The sequence below is a fragment of the Oncorhynchus tshawytscha genome, linkage group LG07 (assembly GCF_018296145.1).
Source record: "Oncorhynchus tshawytscha isolate Ot180627B linkage group LG07, Otsh_v2.0, whole genome shotgun sequence".
Lineage (NCBI taxonomy): Eukaryota > Metazoa > Chordata > Actinopteri > Salmoniformes > Salmonidae > Oncorhynchus > Oncorhynchus tshawytscha.
Window position 1 is genome coordinate 46,476,545 of NC_056435.1, and position 25,047 is coordinate 46,501,591.

Sequence of the window (25,047 nt, forward strand, 5' to 3'; positions counted from 1 at the left end):
AGAATGCTGTGGTAGCCATGCTGGTTAAGTGTGCCTTGAATTCTAAATAAATCACAGACAGTGTCACCAGCAAACCACGCCACACCATACCTCCTCCTCAATGTTTTACAGTGGGAAATAAACATGCGGAGATCCTGCATTCACCCACACCGCGTCCCACAAAGACACAATGGTTGGAACCAAAAATCTACAATTTGGACTCCACACCAAGGAATACATTTCCACCGGTCTAATGTCCATAATTGAAATGCATTCCAGGTGACTACCTCATGCAGCTGGTTGAGAGAATGCCAAGAGTACGCAAAGCTGGCATCAAGCCAAAGGGTGGCTATTTGAAGAATCTCAAATATAAAATATATTTTGATTTGTTTAACACTATTTTGGTTAGTACATGATTACATATTTGTTATTTCATAGTTTTAATGAATTCACTATTATTATACAATGTAGAAAATAGTAAAAATAAAGAAAAACCCTTGAATGAGTAGGTGTTCAAAAACTTTTGACTGGTAGTGTATATCTATCACAGCTTCGAAACAACCACATACAACCTTAACCCTTTACCTTCATGGAAATTGAAATGTTTCTAACAAAGAACTATTAAAAGCATACATACGCATGACCATGGTAGCAATTCAAAGAGAACCGTTTGGAGATTATGGGGAAATTATCTGACCAAACACAACAGTTCAACTGACACAAGACTGAATCCAAACATTACACCGTTAATTTTATGTGCATTTTACATTTACTGTACTTTTTGCAGCATTGGTCAATTACGAAATCTGAAAATACTCTGGATCCATTCAGTAACATAATAATAATATTCATGGACATTTTGGGGTAGGTGCAACATAAGAAAAAACGGGTTTGCGTGAGAGGTTTAACCGGTGTCTCGGAGTGGCCACACACATCTCTCCAAAGTGTGCACAGTACCGTAAGCAATTCATTTTTTTAAAGAATATTTTTATTATTTTCCAAAAAATAAAAAAATAAAAAAGACAGCAATACAAACAATGACATTCATTGTACTGTTGAATGGGATGGCCAATTTAGAGGACAAAACAAAACTTAACTCACACATACACAAAATAAAACTAAATCCTATTAGGTGGTACATGTATAAGAAGACAGCATATAGTCATTACAAGCAGTGTAGTTCAGCCAAAAATAAATATTGAGTCGAGTACAGCACAGAGTAGCAGCAGATCGTCAACCCAGTTATGAAGCGGGACTAGACCATTTATCCAGTATCGGCTGCCATATTTTGTAAAACACTGGACTTCTATTGGAGGTATTGTATCAAATCTTTTCCATATGTATTACATTCCCTAAATCCCATACCCACATTTTAAAGGTAGGTACAGTCTCCAATTTCCAAAATTGCAATATGAGCCTTTTAGCTAATAGAGTACATAGAGAGACAGCTTTCCCTTCCTGGTTATTCCCATCAACTGTACCAAACAGAGCGATCAATGGGTCTGGGGCTAGAACTCTTTCAAAGGCTTTAGATAAGTCATCAAAAATGATGGCCCAGTAAGCATGTAACTTAGGACATGTCCAGAATAAGTGGGTCAACGTCCCCTCATCCTGCTTGCACCTCTCACACAGTGGTGAGGTGTTCGGGAATATTTTATGTAGTTTTACTTTTGAGTAATGTAACCTGTGTATCACCTTAAACTGTACAAGGTTGTGTCTGGCATTCACTGAACTGTGGTTTATATTCCTGAGAGCTTCTACCCAAGCCCTTTTAATGGTGTATGTGGATACCTCTATGTGGGCCTGTAGCACATCATACAGTCTAGAGACCGACCCTTTTGAATGGGGTTTGACAAGGATCAAGCTATCTAATGTAGGACTATTTGGCTTCATGCCATACTGTGGGATATGTGTCCTTCAGAAATTCCTGATTTGGAGGTATCTGAAAAAATGTGTTGTTGGAGTCATAAGAGTCATAAGTGTCTTTTTTCACATATGATGGAATATTAACAAGTGCAGAGAGTGAGGAACGTTGACAGGAGGCCTGCTCAATCAAAAGCCATGAAGGCAAATCATTCTGTCGCATCCCAGGTAAACTTTCCCTCCAGAAAGACACAATGTTCAGATTAGCAGCCCAATAATACAGTTCAAAGTGAGGAAGGCCAAAGCCCCCCTCTATCTTGTACTTGCATAAATGCTTCTTTGAAATTCTGGCTGCCTTGTTATCCCATAAAAATGGAGTTACTATTGAATCCAGTTTCATAAAAAAGCATTGTGGTATGAAATTGGGTAGACATTGGAAGAGTTAAAGAAACCTGGGTAAGACAACCATTTTAATAGTGTTTATACGACCAACCAAGGAGATAGGCAGAGTTTTCCAAAAATCTATATTTTGTTTAAGCTGATATATTTTCATGTCCCAATTCGCTTTCAATAGCTGATCAAGGTCTCTTGTCACTACAATGCCGAGGCTTGTGAACTTGTCCATCACTGTTCTAAACGGGGTAGATTGCAGAAATTGCATATCCACAGGCCGTGATATTGGCATCAACTCGCTTTTTTGCCAGTTTATCTTGTAGCCAGAGAAGGAGCCAAATGTGTTTATCAAGTTAAGTAAGAGTGGAATAGAAGTTTTAGGCTTGGACAAAAACAAAAGAATATCGTCTGCATATAGGGAAATGTTGTGCTGTGTGTCTTTTATTTTAACAGAAGCTATATCGGCACATGCCCGAATGCGAGTAGCAAGGGGTTCCATGGCTATAGCGAAGAGAGCAGGCGAAATAGGGCACCCCTGTCGGCACCCCTTGAACAGGCGGAATGACTGCAACATTTCCTGATTGGTTACGACGGACGCTATTGGGTGTGCATAAATAATTATTTTCCAATTAATAAATTCCTTTCCAAACTCGAAATGCTCCAGAACCGACATCATATACTTCCACTCAATCTGATCAAACGCCTTCTCTGCATCAAGAGCTATTACCACTGCCTCAACCTTATGATCATGATACATTACGTTGAAAAGGCGTCTCAAATTGTAGTATATATGTTGGCCCGGGATAAAACCTGTCTGGTCAGGGTGTATGATGTCGGAAATTTATTTTTGGCAGGGTAAACCTATTACCTATTGCAGATTCAGTCTTCCCAGCCTGGTGCAGGTCTATAATTTTGTTTCTGGTGTCCTTTGACAGCTCTTTGGTCTTGGTAGTGGAGTTTGGAGTGTGACTGTTTGAGGTTGTGGACAGGTGTATTTTATACTGATAACAAGTTCAAACAGGTGCCATTAATACAGGTAACGAGTGGAGGACAGAGGAGCCTATTAAAGAAGAAGTTACAGGTCTGTGAGAGCCAGAAATCTTGCTTGTTTGTAGGTGACCAAATACTTATTTTCCACCATAATTTGCAAATAAATTCATAGAAAATCCTCCAATGTGATTTTCTGGATTTTTTTTTCTCATTTCGTCTGTCGTAGTTGAAGTGTACCTATGATGACAATTACAGGCCTCTCTCATATTTTTAAGTGGGAGAACTTGCACAATTGGTGGCTGACTAAATACTTTTTTGCCCCACTGTATGTCACTTTGAGTAGGATCTGTGGGGAACTTTTGGAAGCTAGCCTCTTCAGCTAACTCCTCGCGGGTCGGCGACGTTGAAATTGGTTCGTTGTCTCTCATTCAAATGATCTTGTTTAGCGCCCCCTTTTTTGGTGCCTTTTCCCTTTGTCATATTTGTTTGTAGTTATAGGTTGTGAGAGGTTATGATAAATACTCATTTGTTTCAAAATAGAGCGGAGCGCTAGCAAAGCACGTCTACTCCATAGCACACTCTCTAGCGCCCCCACCGTAAGCAATTTCAATGCACTTTTGTGATTCAAGGAAATAGCCTTAAAATATAAAGTGCTGTTTTGAGCACTCCTAGCTTTGCCGTTAAGGAATTGAAGCAGTTTTTTTGTTTGGAACACAGCCTTACATCCCCACCATCACACAATTACTGTTGTTGTTTACACAACGCAAAAACTTCCCATTATAAATCTCAATCTGGGTCAGGAGGGCATTATTAGAAAGCTTGTTCTATTCCCAACATGACTACCTAAGCTATAAAATACAATCTTACATTGTTAGGCTTCACAAGGCACTGCAGACAAACAGATTGTAATTTTGGTGAGCATTGAATGGAGTTGTGAGTGCAGTCATGTCCGAGTTTGTTGCGCTTGATAGTACACACATTTAGAACAGCTGTCAGTTGAATCCCATACAGCACTGTAAAGTGGACAGCCTGAGTTCTGATACCATATATAGTATGTTAATGTACAGCCACTGAGTTCCAATTGAGGCGCTTATCAATGACTAAATCTGCCATTTTCAACCCGTATAGGGGATGAAAGGGTATGTGAGTGTAAAGGGTTAAAACAACCTTTTATAACCTTATATCAACTGCTCATCAGCTCTATAAAATCTACGATACATCTGCTGTTGTAATTGATATTACAGATCAATCTGTCCATCTCTATGGGGGACATTGTGGTCCATAGATAAATCACTGCCCCTGGTCTGTCTAACCACTTTAATACTGAACATCTCATTACATGAATTACATCCTCTATATACCACGGCTACAGTACATTGGCGGTTTCTGCATCTGATCTCAATTATAATGGGAGGTCCAGTCCAGACACACTGAGCTGCAATGCACAGCACAGCCACTGCTGCCTGGGGTGGAGACAGACAGACAGACAGACAGCAGGGCTACCAGACACAACCAACCTTTCATCATTAACATAGACAGCACAGGCTATGCTGTTATGTCATACTTTAGTAGACTATAATCATGTCTAGCACCATGACTAACATGATGACCACACGAGCATTACGTGCGAGAGAGTTGCAAAATAAATGTACACATTCATGTAAATCAATCATTGCATCCACACTGCTTGCGCGTATCAACGAGCGTCTGCGTAGCCAGGCGCTAAAATAGAACTTGTGAAGCTTGACGCGCTGAAAGTCCGGCCTCTCACATCTCCTCATTGGTTTTTAGGAGCATTTACCCACGTGGGTGATTAAAAGAGGTACACACTCCAGTTGTGGTAATGCACTTTAAAGTTGGTTGCCAACTGCCATATAAAATCCAAAGAAGAAGAAGAAGAAGCCTGAAGGAGGAGAGATTACTAGATACGAACTTGGTTTAGACTTTTATCTGTGGATGAATTGTCGGAGTAGAGGACCTTGTGCATTTCAGGTAAAATAACAACCCAATGTTTATATCCCAGGACAAATTAGCTAGCAACAGCAAGCTAGCTAGCTAAATTGCCATAAGTGTTTAATGTTTTTCAACCTGTCCCCAAATTAATATAGTTGGTTCAGAGTTCGTTTTGATATTTCAACCTTTGTGTCCAGGTCGCGTCTTGAGTTGGTGGACAAAATCAACATTCGCGCAATGGTCGGAAGTACGCTCACGCCCGGTCTAGTCAGCATGTAAGAACCACAGCAGGATAAACAGCAGTTCAGTTACAAAAACTAACACAACCCACAGAGTAATGAAACTTAAGACAACAGCAGGAAAGCAAGGGAAACAGCACAAGCTTCAGGAGTTTTTCAACAACCAATTGGCTAATTCCGATTAGCTGTGTAGCCCGCTAGCTACAGCACATTTTATCTTAATCAATCACCCACACCATTCCTCTACAGCGTGTCTGAAGGAGTAAAGGAACCCCATGTTACTGACCGTCATCACTGGTGTGTGGCTCAGTCCCGTTGTCAGCCTCATCAATTGTGCCTGGCTCACTGTGGGGGCTGTCACTGTGGACACAGAGAGAGAGATGGACAGTCAGTCAATGGTCAACTCAGACACACCCACAACACTTGCATAGGTTACAGGGTCTAAAACTAATGCCTTCTCCAGTAAAGATGCGTTACGGGTCATACTTGGATCACTACCAAGTGAGGGATTCATTGAAGTAGGGGACATTTATATCAGCATATTTCTCAAGGAAGTAGTACATGTTATAGTTGGACCAGCTCCAGGTAAGGGATTAATTTAACTACGAAAAATATGCATATTGATGCACGCTATCTCTGTGAGTTTTGATATGTGAAACATTCCCAAACAGTATTATTGGCATCTGTGTAATAGAAATATAGTACAAAGACATACATACACACACACACACACACACACACACACATACACACATATTGACACCCCCACATACACTCACACACTCACACAATCACCACATATGTTGCTGCTACTATTTACTACTGTATTTACTGTGCAGTTCTGTCAGTTTTACACCTGTTTACATGTACATACAGTGACTTCGGAATGTATTCAGACCCATTGACTTTTTCCTCATTTTGTTACGTTACACCCTTATTCTGAAATGGATAAAATAATTGTTTTCACTCATCAATCTACACATAATTATTTATTAAATTATGTATTAAAAATAAAAAACAGAAATACCTTCTTTGCATAAGTGTTCAGACCCTTTGCTATGAGACTCGAAATTGAGCTCAGGTGCATCCTGTTTCCATTGATCATCCTTGAAATGTTTCTAAAACTTGATTGGTGTCCATCTGTGGTAAATTCAATTGATTGTACATGGTTTGGAAAGGAACACAACTGTCTATATAAGGTCCCACAGTTGACAGTGCATGTCAGAGCAAAAACTAAGCCATGAGGTCAAAAGAATTCTCCGTAAAGCTCAGAGTAAGATGGTACAGTTTTACATGCCCCCAGCCGATTGTGTTTTTTTGTTAGTTTATTTGCGTTGTTTGTAACTTCTTTTTTAAACTTCTTTTGTACATAATGTTGCTGCTACCATCTCTTATGACCGAAAATAACTTCTAGACATCAGGACTGCGATTACTCACCACGGACTAGCAGAATACTTTTTTTCCTTTCACAACTCTGATGAGCCAGACGCGAAGGATGCACTACTTCCTTGGGAACAGGCCCGATCCCCGTGATCTGCGTGAAGAGAAGGCGGAGAAAGAGAGGCCGAAGGTCGGGCTGCCTTCGGAGAATTCATAGGCGATCGAATAAACCCCCACTTCCCTGCTAGCAAACGTTTAGTCTTTGGACAATAAAATTGACGAGTTACGCGGAAGATTAAACAACCAACAAGACATTAAAAACTGTAACATCTTATGCTTCACGGAGTCGTGGCTGAACGACGACAACATCAACATACAGCTGGGTGGTTATACGATGTACCGGCAGGATAGAACAGCGGCGTCTGGTAAGACAAGGGGCGGCAGTCTATGTATTTTTGTAAGCTGTAGAAAACGCTACCTACTGAGAGAGTTCATATCTATTATTTGTAGCTGTTTACATACCACCACAGTCAGAGGCTGGCACTAAGTTTCACGTGTGACTAGATCAATAAAAAAGTGGTCAGAGGAAGCAGATGCTAAGCTACAGGACTGTTTTTCTAGCACAGACTGGAATATGTTCCGGGATTCCTCCGATGGCATTGAGGAGTACACCACATCAGTCATTGGCTTCATCAATAAGGGTATCGATGGCGTCGTCGCCACAGTGACCGTAAGTACATACCCCAACCAGAACCCGTGGATTACAGGCAGGATCCGCACTGAGCTTAAGGCTAGAGCAGCCGCTTTCAAGGAGCGGGACTCTAACCTGGAAGCTTATAAGAAATCCCGCTATGCCCCCCGACGAACCATCAAACAGGCAATGCGTCAATACAGGACTAAGATCGAATCGTACTACACCAGCTCTGACGCCCGTCGGATGTGGCAGGGCTTGTAAATCATTACAGACTACAAAGGGAAGCACAGCCGAGAGCTGCCTAGTGACACGAGCCTACCAGACGAGCTAAACTACTTCTATGCTCGCTACGAGGCAAATAACAAAGAAACATGCATGAGAGCGCCAGTTATACATGGAAGACTGTGTGATCACGCTCTCGATGTGAGTAAGACCTTTAAACAGGTCAACATTCACAAGGCTGCAGGGCCAGACGGATTACCAGGACGTGTACTGCGAGCATGCGCTGACCAACTGTGTCTTCACTGACATTTTCAACCTCTCCCTGTCCGAGTCTGTAATACTAACATGTTTTAAGCAGACCACCATAGTCCCTGTGCCCAAGAACACTAAGGTAACCTGCCTAAACAACTATCGACCCGTAGCACATGAAGTGCTTTGAAAGGATGGTCATGGCTCACATCAACACCATCATCCCAGAAACCCTAGACCCACTCCAATTTGCATACCGCCCCAAAAGATCCACAGTCTCTCAGGAGACTGAAAAGATTTGGCATGGGTCCTCAGATCCTAAAAAGGTTCTACAGCTGCACCATCAAGAGCATCCTGACTGATTGCATCACTGCCTGGTATGGCAACTTCTCGGCCTCCGACCGCAAGGCACTACAGAGGGTAGTGCGAACGGCCCAGTAGATCACTGGGGCCAAGCTTCCAGCCATCCAGGACCTCTATACCAGGTGGTGTCAGAGGAAGGCCCTAAAAATTGTCAAAGACTCCAGCCACCCTAGTCATAGACTGTTCCCTCTGCTACCACACGGCAAGCGGTGCAGGAGCGCCAAGTATAGGTCCAAGAGGCTTCTAAACAGCTTCTACCCCCAAGCCATAAGACTCCCGAACATCTAGTCAAATGGCTACCCAGACTATTTGCAGTGCCCCCCCCCCACCCCCTTTTTACACCACTGCTACTCTCAGTTGTCATATATGTATAGTCACTTTAATACCTCTACCTACATGTACATATTACCTCAACTAACCGGTGCACCCGCACATTGACTCTGTATCGGTACCCTCTTGTATATAGTCTCGCCATTGTTATTTTACTGCTGCTCTTTAATTACTTGTTACTTTTATCTCTTATTCTTATCCATATTTTTTTGAAACTGCATTATTGGTTAGGGGCTCGTAAGTAAGCATTTCACTGTAAGGTCTACACTTTTTGTATTCGGCGCATGTGACTAATACAATTTGATTTGAGACAGTCAGGGCACAGATCTGGGGAAGGGTAGTATAAAATGTCTGCAGCACTGACAGGTCCCCAAGAACACAGTGGCCTCCATCATTCTTAATAAATGGAAGAAGTTTGGAGCCACCAAGACTCTTCCTAGAGCTGGCTGCCCGGCCAAACTGAGCAATCAGGGGAGAAGGGCCTTGGTCTGTGGAGATGGGAGAACCTTTCAGAAGAACAACCAATTCTGCAGCACTCCACCAATCAGGCCTTTATGGTCGAGTGGGCAGACGAAAGCCACTCCTCAGTAAAAGGCACATGACAGCCTGGTTGGAGTTTGCCAAAAGGGACATTAAAAGACTCTCAGACCATGAGAAACAAGATTCTCTAGTCTGATGAAACCAAGATTGAACACTTTAGCCTGAATGCCAAACGTCACGTCTGGAGGAAACCTGGCACCATCCCTACGGTGAAGTATGGTGGTTGGCAGCATCATGCTGTGGGGATGTTATTCAGCAGCAGGGACTGGGAGACTAGTCAGGATCGAGGAAAAGATGAACAGAGCCAAGTACAGAGAGATCCTTGATGAAAACCAGGTTCACCTTCCAACAGCACAACCACCCTAAGCACACAGCCAAGACAAAGCGGGAGTGGCTTCTGGACAAGTCTCTGAATGTCCTTGATTGGCCCAGCCAGAGCCTGAACTTGAACCCAATCTAACATTTCTCGAAAGTCCTTAAAAAAGCTGTGCAGCAACGCTCCCCATCCAACCTGACAGAGCTTGAGAAGATCTGCAGAGAAGAATGGGAGAAACTCTCCAAATACAGGTGTGCCAAGCTTGTAGCGTCATACTCAAGAAGACTCAAGGCTGTAATCGCTGCCAAAAGTGCTTCAACAAAGTACTGAGTAAAGGGTCTGAATACTTATGTAAATGTGATATTTCAGTTATTTATTTTGTATAAATTTGCACACACAAAAAAAACAGTTTTTGCTTTGTCATTATTGGGTACTGTGTGTAGATTGATGAGGGAAAAAAAACAACTCAATACATTTTAGAATAAGGCTGTAACATAACAAAATGTGAAAAAAATCAAGGAGTCTGAATACTTTTTGAATGCACTGTACAGTATCTACCTGGACTATCACCAGTATCCCTGCCCATTGATATGGTACTGGCCTTGCATATAGCTTACATTCACCTGTCTATATTATTTCTTGTGTGTTTTTATTTCCCTGATTTAGTATTAATTCTAGGCTCTTTTTAAAATAATATATTCTGGAATTGACACTTTTCTATTTCTTTACCTTGATATTGAATATGGCATTGTTGAGAAAGAGCCTGCAAGTAAGCATTTCACTGCACTGTTTAAGCCTGTTGTATCCTGTGCACATGACAAATAAACTTTGATTTGATTTTGATTTGAATAATTAGTTCTACATGAACTTTAGAGTATCTGTATCATGAATATTGGGATAAAACGCAACAACGAGAAAAGGCCATTTAAACAGTTACATAATGTATCCTTCCATGCAGACCTGCTCTTTAACTAAATACCATTCCACATTTCTAGCCACTAGATAAAATTAATTATCTTAAGTATTATATCCAAGCACTGTCTGTAAAAGCATGTGCTTAAGAAAATAACACCCCCATAAGGAATGCACTCAAGCTTTACATAAATGAGCCTAGCATCCTCATCTCTACTACACACTCCAAATTCCGCTCTTTTGACCACATTATCAAGCAGGATGGTAATGTAGTCTGTGAGTGACCATGCCATATGCTGGAGCGGCCAGAAGAAGAACAATCTAACTGTACTGGTGCTAAACCCAGGGTTACACAAGTAACAGTATTACTGCTTTAGCCTTAGCCATACAGTATGTCTTCAATGAATGTCTTAAAGATGGTGACCTCCCAGGTCTAGCTACTTCTCACCAGTACTCCTCTCCTCCAGTCATGCACTTCTCATAGACTGGCCCGTCCAGCTCACGGTGGCTGGGGAAGATGACCTCGTTGTGGATGATGATGGTCTTGATGACCTCATTAACATGCGCCTGGATGGCTACAGGGTCCTGTCCATCGGGGATGGGCATCAGGGTGGGGCCGAAGCAGATGGCCAGGTTATAGGGATCCATCATGTTCTCATCACTGTACTGGGACAGACTGGAGGGGAAGAGAGAGAGAGATGAACCAGTGAACTTCATATTTACATTATGAGGTGAATTGATGGGTGGATCCATTAAACATACTCAAAGACCTACGTTTCCCAATAGAAGTGAGGCCTATCTGTTTCCCAAATCAAATCAAAGTTTATTTGTCATGTGCGCCGAATACAACAGGTGTAGTAGACCTTACAGTGAAATGCTTACTTACAGGCTCTAACCAATAGTGCAAAAAAGGTATTAGGTGAACAATAGGTAAGTAAAGAAATAAAACAACAGTAAAAAGACAGGCTATATACAGTAGCGAGCCTATAAAAGTAGCCAGGCTACATATAGACACTGGTTAGTCAGGCTGATTCAGGTAGTATGTACATGTAGATATGGTTAAAGTGACTATGCATATATGATAAACAGAGAGTAGCAGCAGCATAAAAAGAGAGGGGGCACACAATGCAAATAGTCCGGGTAGCCATTTGATTAACTGTAATATAAAGAGGGTTGAGTATGGCTGTGACTGTAGACTCTACACTCTACAGTGAGTTGAGATCTACAACTTCACTGAAGTTCTACATGTACTTTACTACATGAGTTGAGATCCATTTTGGCCCTCCACCACATCTCAGTATAAGAAAATCCTTAAACCCCCTACCTTTAGTTTCAATAACCCCCAACATCTCAACTTAGCTAGCACATTCCTCAGTCTCCCTGTTAAGCTTAGATTCCCACACCCTTCCAACCTTAACAGGCCTACCCTTAAAACTTCACAGTTTAACAGGCCTATTAATAAGCCATCCTGGTTTAGGGGGCAGTAAGCCCATCCTCCCAAACGGCCTATCCTCACACTCCTCTGTTTTAAGAGGGGCTCATAATCAGAACAGAGTGGTGTGGAGCTGTGGTGTGGCGCAGTAAAGAACTACAGCTGGCCCAGAGCCTAACTGTCTGAGGGTGGTATAAAACACAGAGGTAAAAGTCCGAATGTGGAATCAAACGCTTTGTTCTGCAGTGGAACCAAGCAAAGGGAGCATCAACAACAGACCAATAAAACAGGACAGGTATATTACTGAGTTGATGGATCTGTTTCTGAGCCCGTAAATAAGTTCTAAAGAGCTGCTGGCAGACGCGGTAATAAATAGGAGGTGAACAGTAGGGCTGTTCAATAACTCTCTGAATACTGCAGCAGAGATTCACTAGTTTTGTTGATTTAGTGCAGTACAGGGATTTCCCCCCCTCCCCCCACGACTCCGAAGTTTTATAAAAGTTATCATTTTAGACCTTCACTCCATCCTGTTTTACTGTATGCCCTTAGTGTATAGGTTCTCTGGTATAGGGACAACTCTATTCAACAACAGAGGACTGTGATATGTGAGTTGTTATGTCAATGTGGCCAACTTACTGATTGAGGAAAGCGAACAGGTATCTCATGACGATGATGACGGTGCGAGGAAGAGTCACAACAATCTGCTGGACGTGATGCGCTCTCTCAGCTCCAGACTCCAGCTCTGAAACAGAAGAAGGCCAGAGAGTCATAACACCACCTGGCACTGAGATTAATGGGAGGAAAATAAAGACATGATGCTCCATAACAACACCATGATCTATTGACTATACAGAATGATCAGACTTTAGCAGGGGGCTGGCAGTCATACTAAGGGTGTGTAATGACAACACAAAACACTCCTATTATTAATAGATAACCCCTCCTCATTTAAGATCAGAGGATATGGTGATTTGAGTGACTGGGCTATCTGGAGCAGGGTGAAACACTGCAAAGCTGTGCTGAGTTAGTAGACTGATGTGGTCCCCTCTCTCCTCCCTTCCTATTGGGTTTCTACTGAATCACAGGCAGGCAGACAGCCATGGTGTTGAGATTGTTTCCATGTGTTCCACTGCGTGCCTCTAGACCCTACCCTGCTATACCATAAAGCAGTGTGTGTAGGGTGTAGAGGTTGGGGCGTGATGATGTATCTGTGGACCTGGAGGTTGGCTTCTCTCTCTTCTATTTTGATTCTATCTCTACTAGTGAGGTACCCACCTAGATAGTGTGAATAATCCAAAGGCATGTACTGTACTGTACTGTAGCCCCAGTTGTGTTATTTCACCACCCAGATGGATAGGAATATGGTATCATTTCAGTTACCCTGAACACATTTACTACATTGACCAACAGTGTAGAGTCTACTCACTGATAGTAGACATGAGGTCCAGGAAGCGTTCCTTGGGGAACAGAGGGTTCTCCAGGCCCCTGAAGTACAGCTTGAGGACCCCTGCCACTGAGTTGATGTCATGTTCATTCTGGTCTTCAATCAATGGGTCTTCGCCTAGTAAAACAATAGAGTAGAGTTGTTATTTTGGAGTATCTGACCACTGCAACAGAACTGAATCACTGAAAAGATTAGCCAATAAATAATTCATTACTGTACATATTTTTTTTTTTTAAAGTGGGCTTACAAATTCTTGCTTGTTACACGTAGAAAATATTATGAAGATATCTACTGTATGTCTGAAGTTCAATGAGTTTTTAGTGTTATTGATCCTGAGCTGTAGAGGAAAAACTAAATGCTATTACCATTTACCCCCAGTCTCACCAGGGACCTACCTCTCTCAAATGAGTTTTTAATATCATTAACCTCCACCTGGGATCCAGGCACACGGAATATGCCCTGCTGCTGGAGCCCTGCAACAACACATAGAAACAGCATACTGAGTCCAAGGCTGAGCCTGAGCCCACCATTATCCCCACACCCAGACGGCCGACTACATGAAAGACCAACGGCAAACACACAACAGAGAGCAGGAAATGTCATCTAGTCATAAAGGGACATGTTTTTTCTTCTTCCAGGTGAGGGCCCCTCAGATGGTCTGCTGCATATGGTTTCTGTTAGAGAACCCCTGATCAGTTTGTGGGGGTTTGATTAGGTCTAGGGGGGAGGGGAAGGAGGGGTCAGGAGGGGGGTACAGGCCTTGGGGCTACACCACTATGGCTGGAGTCAGATGTGGAGGCGGACAGAAGGATGAAGATATGAGGAGGGAAGGTTGAAGTGATTAGTAAACAAAGACCAAGGGACCTGTCAGTCCCTATGCGTGATGTGTTACCACGCTCCTGTCACGTTATTCACTGGGGGCTGAGGTGTTAAATCAAAGCAGGTACAGTACCAGTCAAAAGTTTGGATAGACCTACAGTACTCATTTAAGGGCTTTTCTTTATTTTTACTATTTTCTACATTGTAAAAATAATAGTGAAGATATCAAAACTATGAAATAACACATATGGAATCATGTAGTAACCAAAAATGTGTTAAAGAAATCAAAATATATTTTAGATTCTTCAAAGTAGCCACCCTTTGCCTTGATGACAGATTTGCCCACTCTTGGCATTCTCTCAACCAGCTTCACCTGGAATGCTTTTCCAACAGTCTTTAAGAAGTTCCCATATATGCTGAGCACTTGTTGGCTGCTTTTCCTTCACTCTGCGGTCCAACTCATCCCAAACCATCTCAATTGGGTTGAGGTCGGGTGATTGTGGAGGCCAGGTCATCTGATGCAACACTCCATCACCAAATAGCCCTTACACAGCCTGGAGGTGTGTTTGGGGTCATTGTCCTGTTGAAAAACAAATGATAGCCCCACTAAGCGCAAACCACATGGGATGGCGTATCACTGCAGAATACTGTGGTAGCCATGCTGGTTAAGTGTGCCTTGAATTCTAAATAAATCACAGTGTCACTAGCAAAGCACCCCCACACCATCCCACCTCCTCCCCCATGCTCCATGGTGGGAACCACACATATGGACATCATCCGTTCACCTACTTTGCGGCTCACAAAGAAACAGAGGTTGGAACCAAAAATCTCAAATTTAGACTCATCAGACCAAAGGACAGATTTCCACCTGTCTAATGTCCATTGCTCATGTTTCTTGGCCCACGCAAGTCTCTTCTTCTTATTGGTGTCCTTTAGTAGTGGTTTCTTTGCAGCAATTCGACCATGAAGGCCTGATTCATGCTGTCTCCTCTGAACAGTTGATGTTGAGAGGTGTTTGTTACTTGAACATTTATTTGGGCTGCCATCTGAGGCTGGTAACTCTAATGAACTTATCCTCTGCAGTAGAGGTTACTCTGGGTCTTCCTTTCCGGTGGCGGTCCTCATGAGAGCCAGTTTCATCATAGCGCTTGATGGTTTTTCAACTGCACTTGAAGAAACTTTCAAAGTTCTTGAAATTTTCCAGATTGACTGACCTTCATGTCTTGAAGTAATTATAGACTATCCTTTTGCTTTGCTTACTTGAGTGGTTCTTGACATAATATGGTATTTTACCAAAAAGGGCTATCTTCTGTATATCCTCACCTGTGTCACAACACAACTGATTGTCTCAAACATATTAAGGTGGAAAAAATTCCACAAATGAACTTTTAACAAGGCACACTTGTTCATTGAAATGCATTCCAAGTGACTACCTCATGAAGCTGGTTGAGAGAATGCCAAAAGTGTGCAAAGCTGTCATCAAACAAAAAGGTGGCTACTTGGAAAATCTCAAATCTAAAAAATATTTGGACTTTTTTGGTTACTACATGATTTCATATGTGCTATGTCCTAGTTGTGATGTCTTCACTATTAGTATACAATGTAGAAAGTAGTAAAAATACAGAAAAACTCTGGAATGAGTAGGAGTGTCGAAACTTTTGACTGGCACTGTATGTCTCAAGACCTGGAGATGTTTTAGTGACTGTATTACCTCTACTCAGAGGATATATCATCTGTAATGTTCACAGTGGAGTTCATAGCTTTCTGAATACCCTTCTATACAGTCAACACAGTAAAGGTGTCCTTTTAGTAGACTTACCATACAAATTGATGTGTCGAATACAGCTCTCAACCACAAGAGGAATAGGTTGACCTGAATCCTGAGAGCAAATCATGGCAATAGTGAGAGCAAAGCATGGATGACTGACACTAATACAGTGACAAGAAAATGATTAACCACAAATACTAGACTGTCCATATTGATAGATTCTGTTGTCTATGTAAAAACAACATACATTTCAGCATACTGTGTATTCTATTAATCAGAGCACAGAGTATTCTAGGCCTGCCCTGCACCCTGGCATAAGGAAATAAATGCCTCTTCTTGATGGCTACATAAACAGCAGTGTCCACCAACATTCACATGAGCACCATTAAAGTGACAGATATAAACCATTGCTATTCACAGCCCCTCATTATAGCAAGCAAACAGTCATGAAACAAGTGGAGTAGCAGTGACATGCTATTGGAGCTCATTAGTACGACTGCGTGTGGAGGAGAAGGCAGAAATCAGCATGTAGAACTATTAGTGTAATAGTTTTCAGGTGGACCCACTCTACAGCACCGTGCCACGCGCCCTACCTCCCATCCTACCACCCCCCACTGATAGTACCTGGTTGCGGGTACGGGCATTCCGTCTTCCCCTGGGGCAGAAAGTAGCGCAGCAAGGAGGTGCAGAGGGAAGGAGGCAGAGAGGCAACACAGTTAGAAAAGCACAGATGACAGACAGAGCCCCCCCTGGAGGCCTGGAGGATAAGCACAGGTCAGAGGCCACTGGGATGGCTTGAGATGCAGTGAGACGGGGTGCAGTGAGGGACAGAACCAACTAGCACAGGGCTCTCTACAGAGCCACTATGGGGACTATGAGACACGGTATCCTCACGTCTGAGGATTAGCCGAGGTTAGAGGCCTGTGCTACTACTACATCTAAAAGGATAGGGAGACACTAATCCTCTTTCACCCTGTCTGTGTGCATCATCAGAGCCATGGAAGAGAGGAAGAGGAGGTGAGGTTAAAGACAGAGGTTACGGGATGAGGTTGAGCAGTGAGCAGAAAGAGAGAGCAAGGGAGAGAGAGGAGGACCCTAGCTGCCCTCTCTTTCCAGCCCCACAGAGGGCACTAATTCACACACACTAGCCATGGGCAGGTACCTTGATGAAGGTCTCCATATTGCCGTTAAACAGTTTATGGTTATAGATGGAGCGCGGCCTAGGCTTCCGCATTTTCTGTGGTTTAGGGGGTAGAGTGGGGGGCCTGGGGAGATGACGGGTGAGGAAGGGTACAAAAACACCATATGCTGTGAAACAGTTGAACGAACACGCAAGGCTAAAATGCAGATATACAAACATCTCTCAATAGTCCTGACTTCCACCTTCCCAAATATCCCCATCTGCTCTATTTTATTTTATGTGTGTAAGCAGGAGGAAGTGATCCATATCCAGATGTTGAAAAGTCTACCAAAATTAGACGTTTTTTCACTTACTGGTGTGTGTTATTTAAACCTGATGGCTCTGCCTTGTAATTAACCCTTAGGCAGGGCTAGGCTGGGCTGCTGGGAGTGTTGGGTCGGAGGCTGGGGGCCCCTTCAAAAAACCCACTCTGACTGACTTATTGAAAACATGAGAGGTTAATGATTCCTAATATATAGCTGAACGTAAAAATTATTAATCAGAGCTTATAAAATCAAGCACACCTGCTGATAGTTCAGGTTATCCCTGACATATACACTGATTGTACAAAACATTAGGAACACCTTCCTAATATTTATTGCACCCCCTCTTTTGCCCTCAGAACAGCCTCCATTCGTTGGGGAATGGATCCACAAGGTGTCAAAAGCGTTCCACTGGGATGCTGGCCCATGTTGACTACAATGCTTCCCACAGTTGTGCAAAGTTTGCTGGATGTCCTTTGGGTGGTTAACCATTCTTGATACACACAGGAAACTGAAGCGTGAGAAACCCTGCAGCGTTGCAGTTCTTGACACAAACCGGTGGGCCTGGCACCTACTACCATACCCTGTTCAAAAGCACTTAAATAATGTCTTGCCCATTCACCCTCTGAATGGCACACATACACAATCCATGTCTCAATGCTTAAAAATCCTTCTTTGTCACGTTCGTCATAACGAGGAGACCAAGGCGCAGCATGAGATGAATACATTATTTTAATGAAGAAAGAACACAGAACAAACTATACAAAAACAACCGTGACGCTATACACACGAGTGCTGACATGCAACTACACATAGACAATAACCAGCAAAACCAAAATGGAAAATGGCAACCTAAATAGGATCTCCAATCGGAGACAACGATAAACAGCTGTCTCTGATTGGGAACCAATTCAGGCCACCATAGACCTACATATACCTAGACATACTAAAACCCCATAGATATACAAAAACCCTAGACAGGACAAAAACACCTAGACAGGACAAAAACACCTAGACAATACAAAAACTAAACCAACCACCCATGTCACACCCTGACCTAACCAAAATAATAAAGAAAACAAAGATAACTAAGGTCAGGGCGTGACACTTTAACCTGTCTCCTCCCCTTCATCTACACTGATTGAAGTGAATTCATCAGGTCATATCAATAAGGGATCATAGCTTTCACCTGGATTAACCAGGTCAGTCTATGTCATGGAAAGAGCAGGTGTTCCTAATGGTTTGTACACTCAGTACAGTGTGGTTAGCAGACCGGTGGTACTTCGGCAAGGCCGGTCATGGACAGGGCAAACTAAAGTTTGCCTGGCTTTCCAGACTCCTTGCTCTGGCCAAACGCTACGCTACGCTACGCCCACGGACATTGGTTTATTATCCACAATGAGTCTGGATCTGAGTACCTCACTGACCCTTCACCGAATGCGAACATATTTGGGACCGTCTGATTGGTCCAGAACCGATGGGTTGGGTCAAGGCCAGAAAACACGTGGGTGAAGCGGCGGTGACTGGCATTGATGCTCTGATTGGCTAGAGACGATCCAATCGCTGATGAATTTGTTTTGTACGATCTCAGACTAAAGATTGTAGCAAACGACAGAGCAGTGGAGGAGTCGTCAGGCTCACCCAAAGTAGCATTCCTAAGATATTTTAGTCTTATCCAAACTTATAATAATATGACAAAACATATTAAAATACACCTACGAATTTACTTCAATAATATCACACACACACACACATACACACTAACAGCACACACACTAACAGCATGCCTGCTCCAACTGCACTGCGGTCCTGGAGCCCTTCCCAGAGACAGAGAGTAGTGACACACAGCCCTGTCCGCTCTGCCATCCAGCCAGCACTCTAAACACAGCCTCAACCATTCTGCTCATTGTGGCTTTGCATTACATGATGCTTAGGTTTGTATTAACTCCTGTCAATAAGGTAAATGGAGCCGAAAATAATGGTTGTATGTGAACAAGATGCTCTGAGAACTCCATCCTGTATGACCTGCAGTAGCTTGTTCCTTTGTTTTGATTTAATTTCACCTTTATTTAACCAGGGAGGACAGTTGAGAACAAGTTCTCCTTTACAACTGCGACCTGGCCAAGATAAAGCAAAGCAGTGCAACACAAACAACAACACAGTTACACATGGGATAAACAAAAGTACAGTCAATAACACAACAGAAAAATCTATATACAGGGTGTGCAAATGTAGTAAGATTAGGGAGGTAAGGCAATAAATAGGCCATTGTGGCGAAATAATTACAATTTAGTACACTGGAGTGATAACACTGGAGTGATAGTTGTGCAGAAGATGAATGTGCAAGTAGAGATACTGGGGTGCAAAGGAGCAAAATAAATAAATAACAATATGGGGATGATGTAGTTGGGTGGGCTATTTACAGATGGGTTATGTACAGGTGCAATGATCGGTAAGCTGCTCTGACAGCTGATGCTTAAAGTTAGTGAGGGAGATGTAAGTCTCCAGCTTTAGTGATTTCCGTTCCAGTCATTGGCAGCAGAGAACTGGAAGGAAAGGCAACCAAAGCAGGAGTTGGCTTTGTGCTGCGGGTGGGTGCTGCTATGGTGACCAGTGAGATGACATAAGGCGGGGCTTTACCTAGCGAAGACTTATAGATGACCTGGAGCCAGTTGGCTTGGCGACCAATATGAAGCGAAGGCCAGCCAACGAGAGCATACAGGTCGCAGTGGTGGGTGGTATATGGGGCTTTGGTGACAAAACGGATGGCACTGTGATAGACTACAAACAATTTGCTGAGTAGAGTGTTGGAGGCGATTTTGTAAATTACATCGCCGAAGTCGAGGATCGGTAGGATGGTCAGTTTTACGAGGGTATGTTTGGCAGCATGAGTGAAGGATGCTTTGTTGTGAAATAGGAAGCCAATTCTAGATTTAATTTTGGATTGGAGATGTTTAATGTGAGTCTGGAAGGAGAGTTTACAGTCTAACCAGACACCTAGGTTTTTATAGATGTCCAGGCGTGTGCGGGCTGGCGTGTGCGAGCAGCAATCGGTTGACGAGCATGCATATAGTTTTACTTGCATTTAAGATCATTTGGGGTCCACGGAATGAGTGTTGTATGGCATTGAAGCTTGTCTGGAGGTTTGTTAACACAGTGTCCAAAGAAGGGCCAGAAGTATACAGAATGGTGTCGTAGAGGTGGATCAGAGAATAACCAGCAGCAAGAGTGACATCATTGATGTATACAAAGAAAAGAGTCGGCCCGAGAATTGAACCTTGTGGCACCCCCATAGAGACTGCGAGAGGTCCGGACAACAGGCCCTCCAATTTGACACACTGAACTCTATCTGAGAAGTATCAGACACCCACTGACATCAAATAACCTTAAATATGCACCACTATCTTTGCAAACATACATAGATGTAGGTTATCATTCATTAGGGACTTTGTTTATTTGGCTGTGTATATTTTACAGTTAAATTTTTATAATCATCATACAATAATCATTATTACTCTACCCAATGACTGTGCATGTTAAATCCAATTTCTATAAGTTCAGTTGAAAAGGCGTCTTGGAACAAAGGCAGGGGATTTGAAATGGTTCAGTTATCTTAAGACATCTTACCTCGTAGTCCCACATTCAGCCCTTTCTCCTGCAAACACAGAAGAGAGAAATGTCATTAAGAATATGAGGGCATGGTATGCACAGTGCGCAGGCTAACTCCTGCTCCTCTACCAGGGCTCAGTGAAGGATTTCATGGGAATAGTCAAAGCTATTAAGGGAGAACTGAATGGTCTAGCAACAACAGCATCCCTGAGACAAAGGCATTGAGCTGTCGCCTTAGAAACCTCAGAGAGGACCCTGTGGGGTGCAGGCCCGCTGCCCGAGGGAAGAAAAGGGCTCTGGGTGGGAGGTGGAAGACTGGGGGTACAGGGGGGGTCATCTCACACTGGTGACACTGTTTAATGTCAGTGCCAGCTCACTGAGCCCTTTGTCCCAAAGCCCTGTGCATGTCTCAGCACACAAAGAGACACATGTGCACGCACAAGCACCAAACCCAAATATTCAAATAGTTTCACTTTCTTTCAAACTTTCACCAAAAACACACACACAGACAGCACCTCTCTCTCTCTCTCTCTCTCTCTCACTCACACACACACACACAAGCACACACACACACACACAAACACTGTCACGCCCTGACCTTAGAGATCCTTTTTATTCTCTATTTTGGTTAGGTCGGGGTGTGACTAGGGTGGGTCGTCTAGTTTTTTTATTTCTATGTTGGCCTGGGATGGTTCCCAATCAGAGGCAGCTGTCTATCGTTGTCTCTGATTGGGGATCATATTTAGGCAGCCTTTTCCCACTGGGTGTTTGTGGGATCTTGTCTATGTCTAGTTGCCTGCGAGCACTACATTAGTTTCACTGTTTGTTTTGCGCGTTATTGTTTTCTGTGAGTTTCATCCAATAAGCATGTGGAACTCTATGCATGCTGTGCCTTGGTCCATTAATTCAACCAACAATCGTGAGACACACACACACAATAAACATTTTCTAATCTCAGGTAAACACAAGACATTGAGTGAAGGTTTGGCAGTGAAGAAGTCCGTTAGTTGTTATGACTGTAATACGTATCCATCAGAAGGGTTCTCCCACTAACCACAGCTCTAACTGCTGCATCTATGAACTCATTTGAAAGCCAATAGTTAATCAAAGGTTTATTAGCTAGGGTAGAGAAAAGCCCTTTGTCTTTTATATAGAATCCATTGAGCATTGAATGAGAGACAATAGTGATGACTGACCCATTTCTCTATACATAATGTTGGCAGTACAGATGCCCTATCTTAATCTTAATGTTATGTTGATTTGTCCTGCCATCCAGGTCTCCAGTTGGTCATGTTGTACATATGTATATATAAGATGTTCTTTGCGCAATCCAAAAACCATCCATTATAAATCGCAATCTGGGTCAGGTGAGCATGATTTGAAAGCTTGTTCTATTTCCAACATGACTAGTGAAGTTATAAAACATGATCTTACAGTGTTCGGCTTCACAAGGCAGTTCAGAGAAACAGATGGTAATGTTGGTGGGTATAGAAAGGAGTCATGAGTGCATTCAGGTTCGTGTGCTGCAGCAGATTCTCTTCTAGAATAAATAAAAATGAGCTCATTCTGTTCAGAACAACCCAGGGTATGACGCCATGTCATCTTGTAATTGTACAAACTTAGTGATCAGAAACGTTGACCCTGTATAGGACATGAGTTTTATGATTGGCCCAGCGTCGTCCGGGTTAGGGGAGGGTTTGGCCGGGGGGGCTTTACAAGTAGGCCGTCGTTGTAAATAAGAATTTGTTCTTAACAGCTGACTTGCCTAGTTGAATAAACGTTGAATAAAATGTTTAATTAAAATACATTTGGAAATGTGAAGTGTACATTTGTGTTTGGCTTGCTTTACTACATCAAAGTGGTATTTATTATAATCCTCAACATCTCATCTTTTAAAATATATCAAGTCATCATAATTTATAGCATTTCCCTCACTCTAACAACAAAAAAATGTCAAAAGTAGCCCAATTACCAGGAGAGATGGGGCAGCTTCTTGTCGCGCGTGGTGTTCAGAACAGCTGTCAGTCAAATACAATGCTGTGAAGCGCAGTCAGAGCTCTGACATCATGTATAGCATTCCAATTTAGGCAATTATTACTGCCCAAATATGCCATTTTCAATCCGTATATGGGTATGAGCGTAAAGGGTTAAGTGTTTCATTGTAACTACAAGAATACAGCAGTAATTGGTGACTGAAGCACTTTTGTTCAATGAGCCAAATGCTTTATGTAAAAGATGTAAAGTTGAGGTCTCAATATTCTAAACCTACATTTCAAATACAGTACCATCATCTAACAATAGGCAATGAATCATTATGATGGTATGACTAGCTGTGAGTTCTACCTGCGTTAACTGGAGATATTCATGGTGAACTTCTCTAAACTACCTAATACAGAAGATCTGTGATTTCCACTCAGAATCCAGGAGGGAACAGTAGCTATCCCAGTCACATTGACTAGTTTTCATGTTGACATAGTGCTGTAGAAACCTATACAGCGAGGTCTGATGTGTGCACCATGTGGTATTCTCCATGGTCTCCAATAACACATTCACGCATGTACACACACACACACACACACACACACACACACACACACACACACACACACACACACACACACACACACACACACACACACACACACACACACACACACACACACACACACACACACACACACACACACACACACACACACACACTTAATGAGCAGGCTGGATTGATCACCTGAATAATTAAACATTGTTGGTATGTCCCTACACAGACAGCAGCACTGGGCCACGATCACACAAACAAACAAGCTGTGGGCTATGTTCACATGAAAACACATTCAAGCAGTCTGAGGAATAAGTTTGAGGTATCAGTTCATAGAAATCTGAAGATGACAGAGGAACATTAGGGATGCCTAGACTGACAAGACAAATCCATGTCGACCAAGTTTGTGCACTGTATGTGAGTATGGTGTGAAATGATGTGTGTGTGCGTAAATGGCCTCAGCTGGTTGTGCCTGCTGTCCCTCTCTACTAGGTGAACCCCTGGTGCAGTAGCAGCTGCTGAGATGGTGCTGCTGGGAGCTGGGACATCCTGACTGATTGGGCGTAAACTACTCACGGCTGAGGTGACAAAGGACCTCCTGGGAGGGGCCTCTGCGAGAAGGGCGGGGGTTTCTATTACCCATACTTCTCCAGGATCCTCCTAGAGGCTACAACATACAGGAACCAACCAGTGCAATGTCTCACTCGTGCAAATGAGAAGAGAGGAGTGGGGATCAATGGTGCTTTAGTGTTTTCTTGTGATTCATTTGATGCAACTCGCCTTTGAATTTGAACTTAATTCCTCTTCCCTGGTTCCCTTCTGCCCCTTGAGAAGAAACAAGTTCATGTGGTCTCCTCCCGCTTCCTCTGCCTGGTTCAGATTTGCTCATTAGATAAGAGCTCCACAACACTACTGGGCCTGATGGCGGCCATTTTACAGACCCATCACCTATCACATAGGGATTTCTGGCTCATACTGAGCTAGGGGTTGACACGCAAGGCCTGGCGCCTGCCATTAACATCACTGTGACCAGAAGGAAGTAGGAGCATTAAGAGAAGGGGTGTCAAACTAACATTGATTTAAATAGATATGATGTCATTGGTGGAGAGACCGAGGGGCCTTACCTTCTCCCAGTGTCTGCTTCAGGAGGTCATGCTTGGCCTGCAGTTTAATGATGAGGTTGCTGCCGTTCAGGAACTCCTTAAATTTCTGTGAACCCAAACAGACCAGATGAAGGCGTCAGTGAGTGAACAGCGCTAATGGGATGTGACTGGAACAGGCGGAGACGCCTGCCATCCACCACAGAGGCCAGAGAACACATTCAGTCACTTTCACTCTGTACGGAACAAACTCAATCTGTTTCAGGGATAATTGGATTTCCATGTGATTTCCAAAGCATGGGGCTTGTCATATGTGTTTTATGGAATAGTGTGATGGCTGATGGCTTGATGTTGATGTGCAGTACTGTACACTGCAGTGGCTATGGCAGTACAGCCAGGTATGTTACTTAACTGTGAAACAGATTTAACAGGCAGTTGTCCTGAGGCATGGCTGCATATCTCAGGGCAAAACA

The 25,047-nt window shown here is 43.0% G+C and overlaps 1 protein-coding gene across 2 annotated transcripts in view; it reads right to left on the minus strand.

Annotated features, from left to right (window-relative positions):
• The window catches only part of LOC112254649 (SLIT-ROBO Rho GTPase-activating protein 3), a 118,659-nt gene that overhangs the window by 10,910 nt on the left and 82,702 nt on the right, over nucleotides 1-25,047 (minus strand). The window contains exons 10-18 of one of the 2 annotated variants that reach the window (XM_024427378.2): nucleotides 24,599-24,683; nucleotides 20,957-20,984; nucleotides 16,511-16,541; nucleotides 15,938-15,998; nucleotides 13,695-13,772; nucleotides 13,282-13,416; nucleotides 12,492-12,597; nucleotides 10,872-11,099; nucleotides 5,704-5,777 (exon numbers count right to left, since the gene is read on the minus strand). In XM_024427378.2, coding sequence (XP_024283146.1) covers nucleotides 5,704-5,777; nucleotides 10,872-11,099; nucleotides 12,492-12,597; nucleotides 13,282-13,416; nucleotides 13,695-13,772; nucleotides 15,938-15,998; nucleotides 16,511-16,541; nucleotides 20,957-20,984; nucleotides 24,599-24,683 — 826 coding nt within the window. Of the gene's footprint in view, nucleotides 1-5,703; nucleotides 5,778-10,871; nucleotides 11,100-12,491; nucleotides 12,598-13,281; nucleotides 13,417-13,694; nucleotides 13,773-15,937; nucleotides 15,999-16,510; nucleotides 16,542-17,048; nucleotides 17,152-20,956; nucleotides 20,985-24,598; nucleotides 24,684-25,047 lie in introns of both variants that reach the window. The other variant, XM_024427377.2, reaches the window with a different exon arrangement.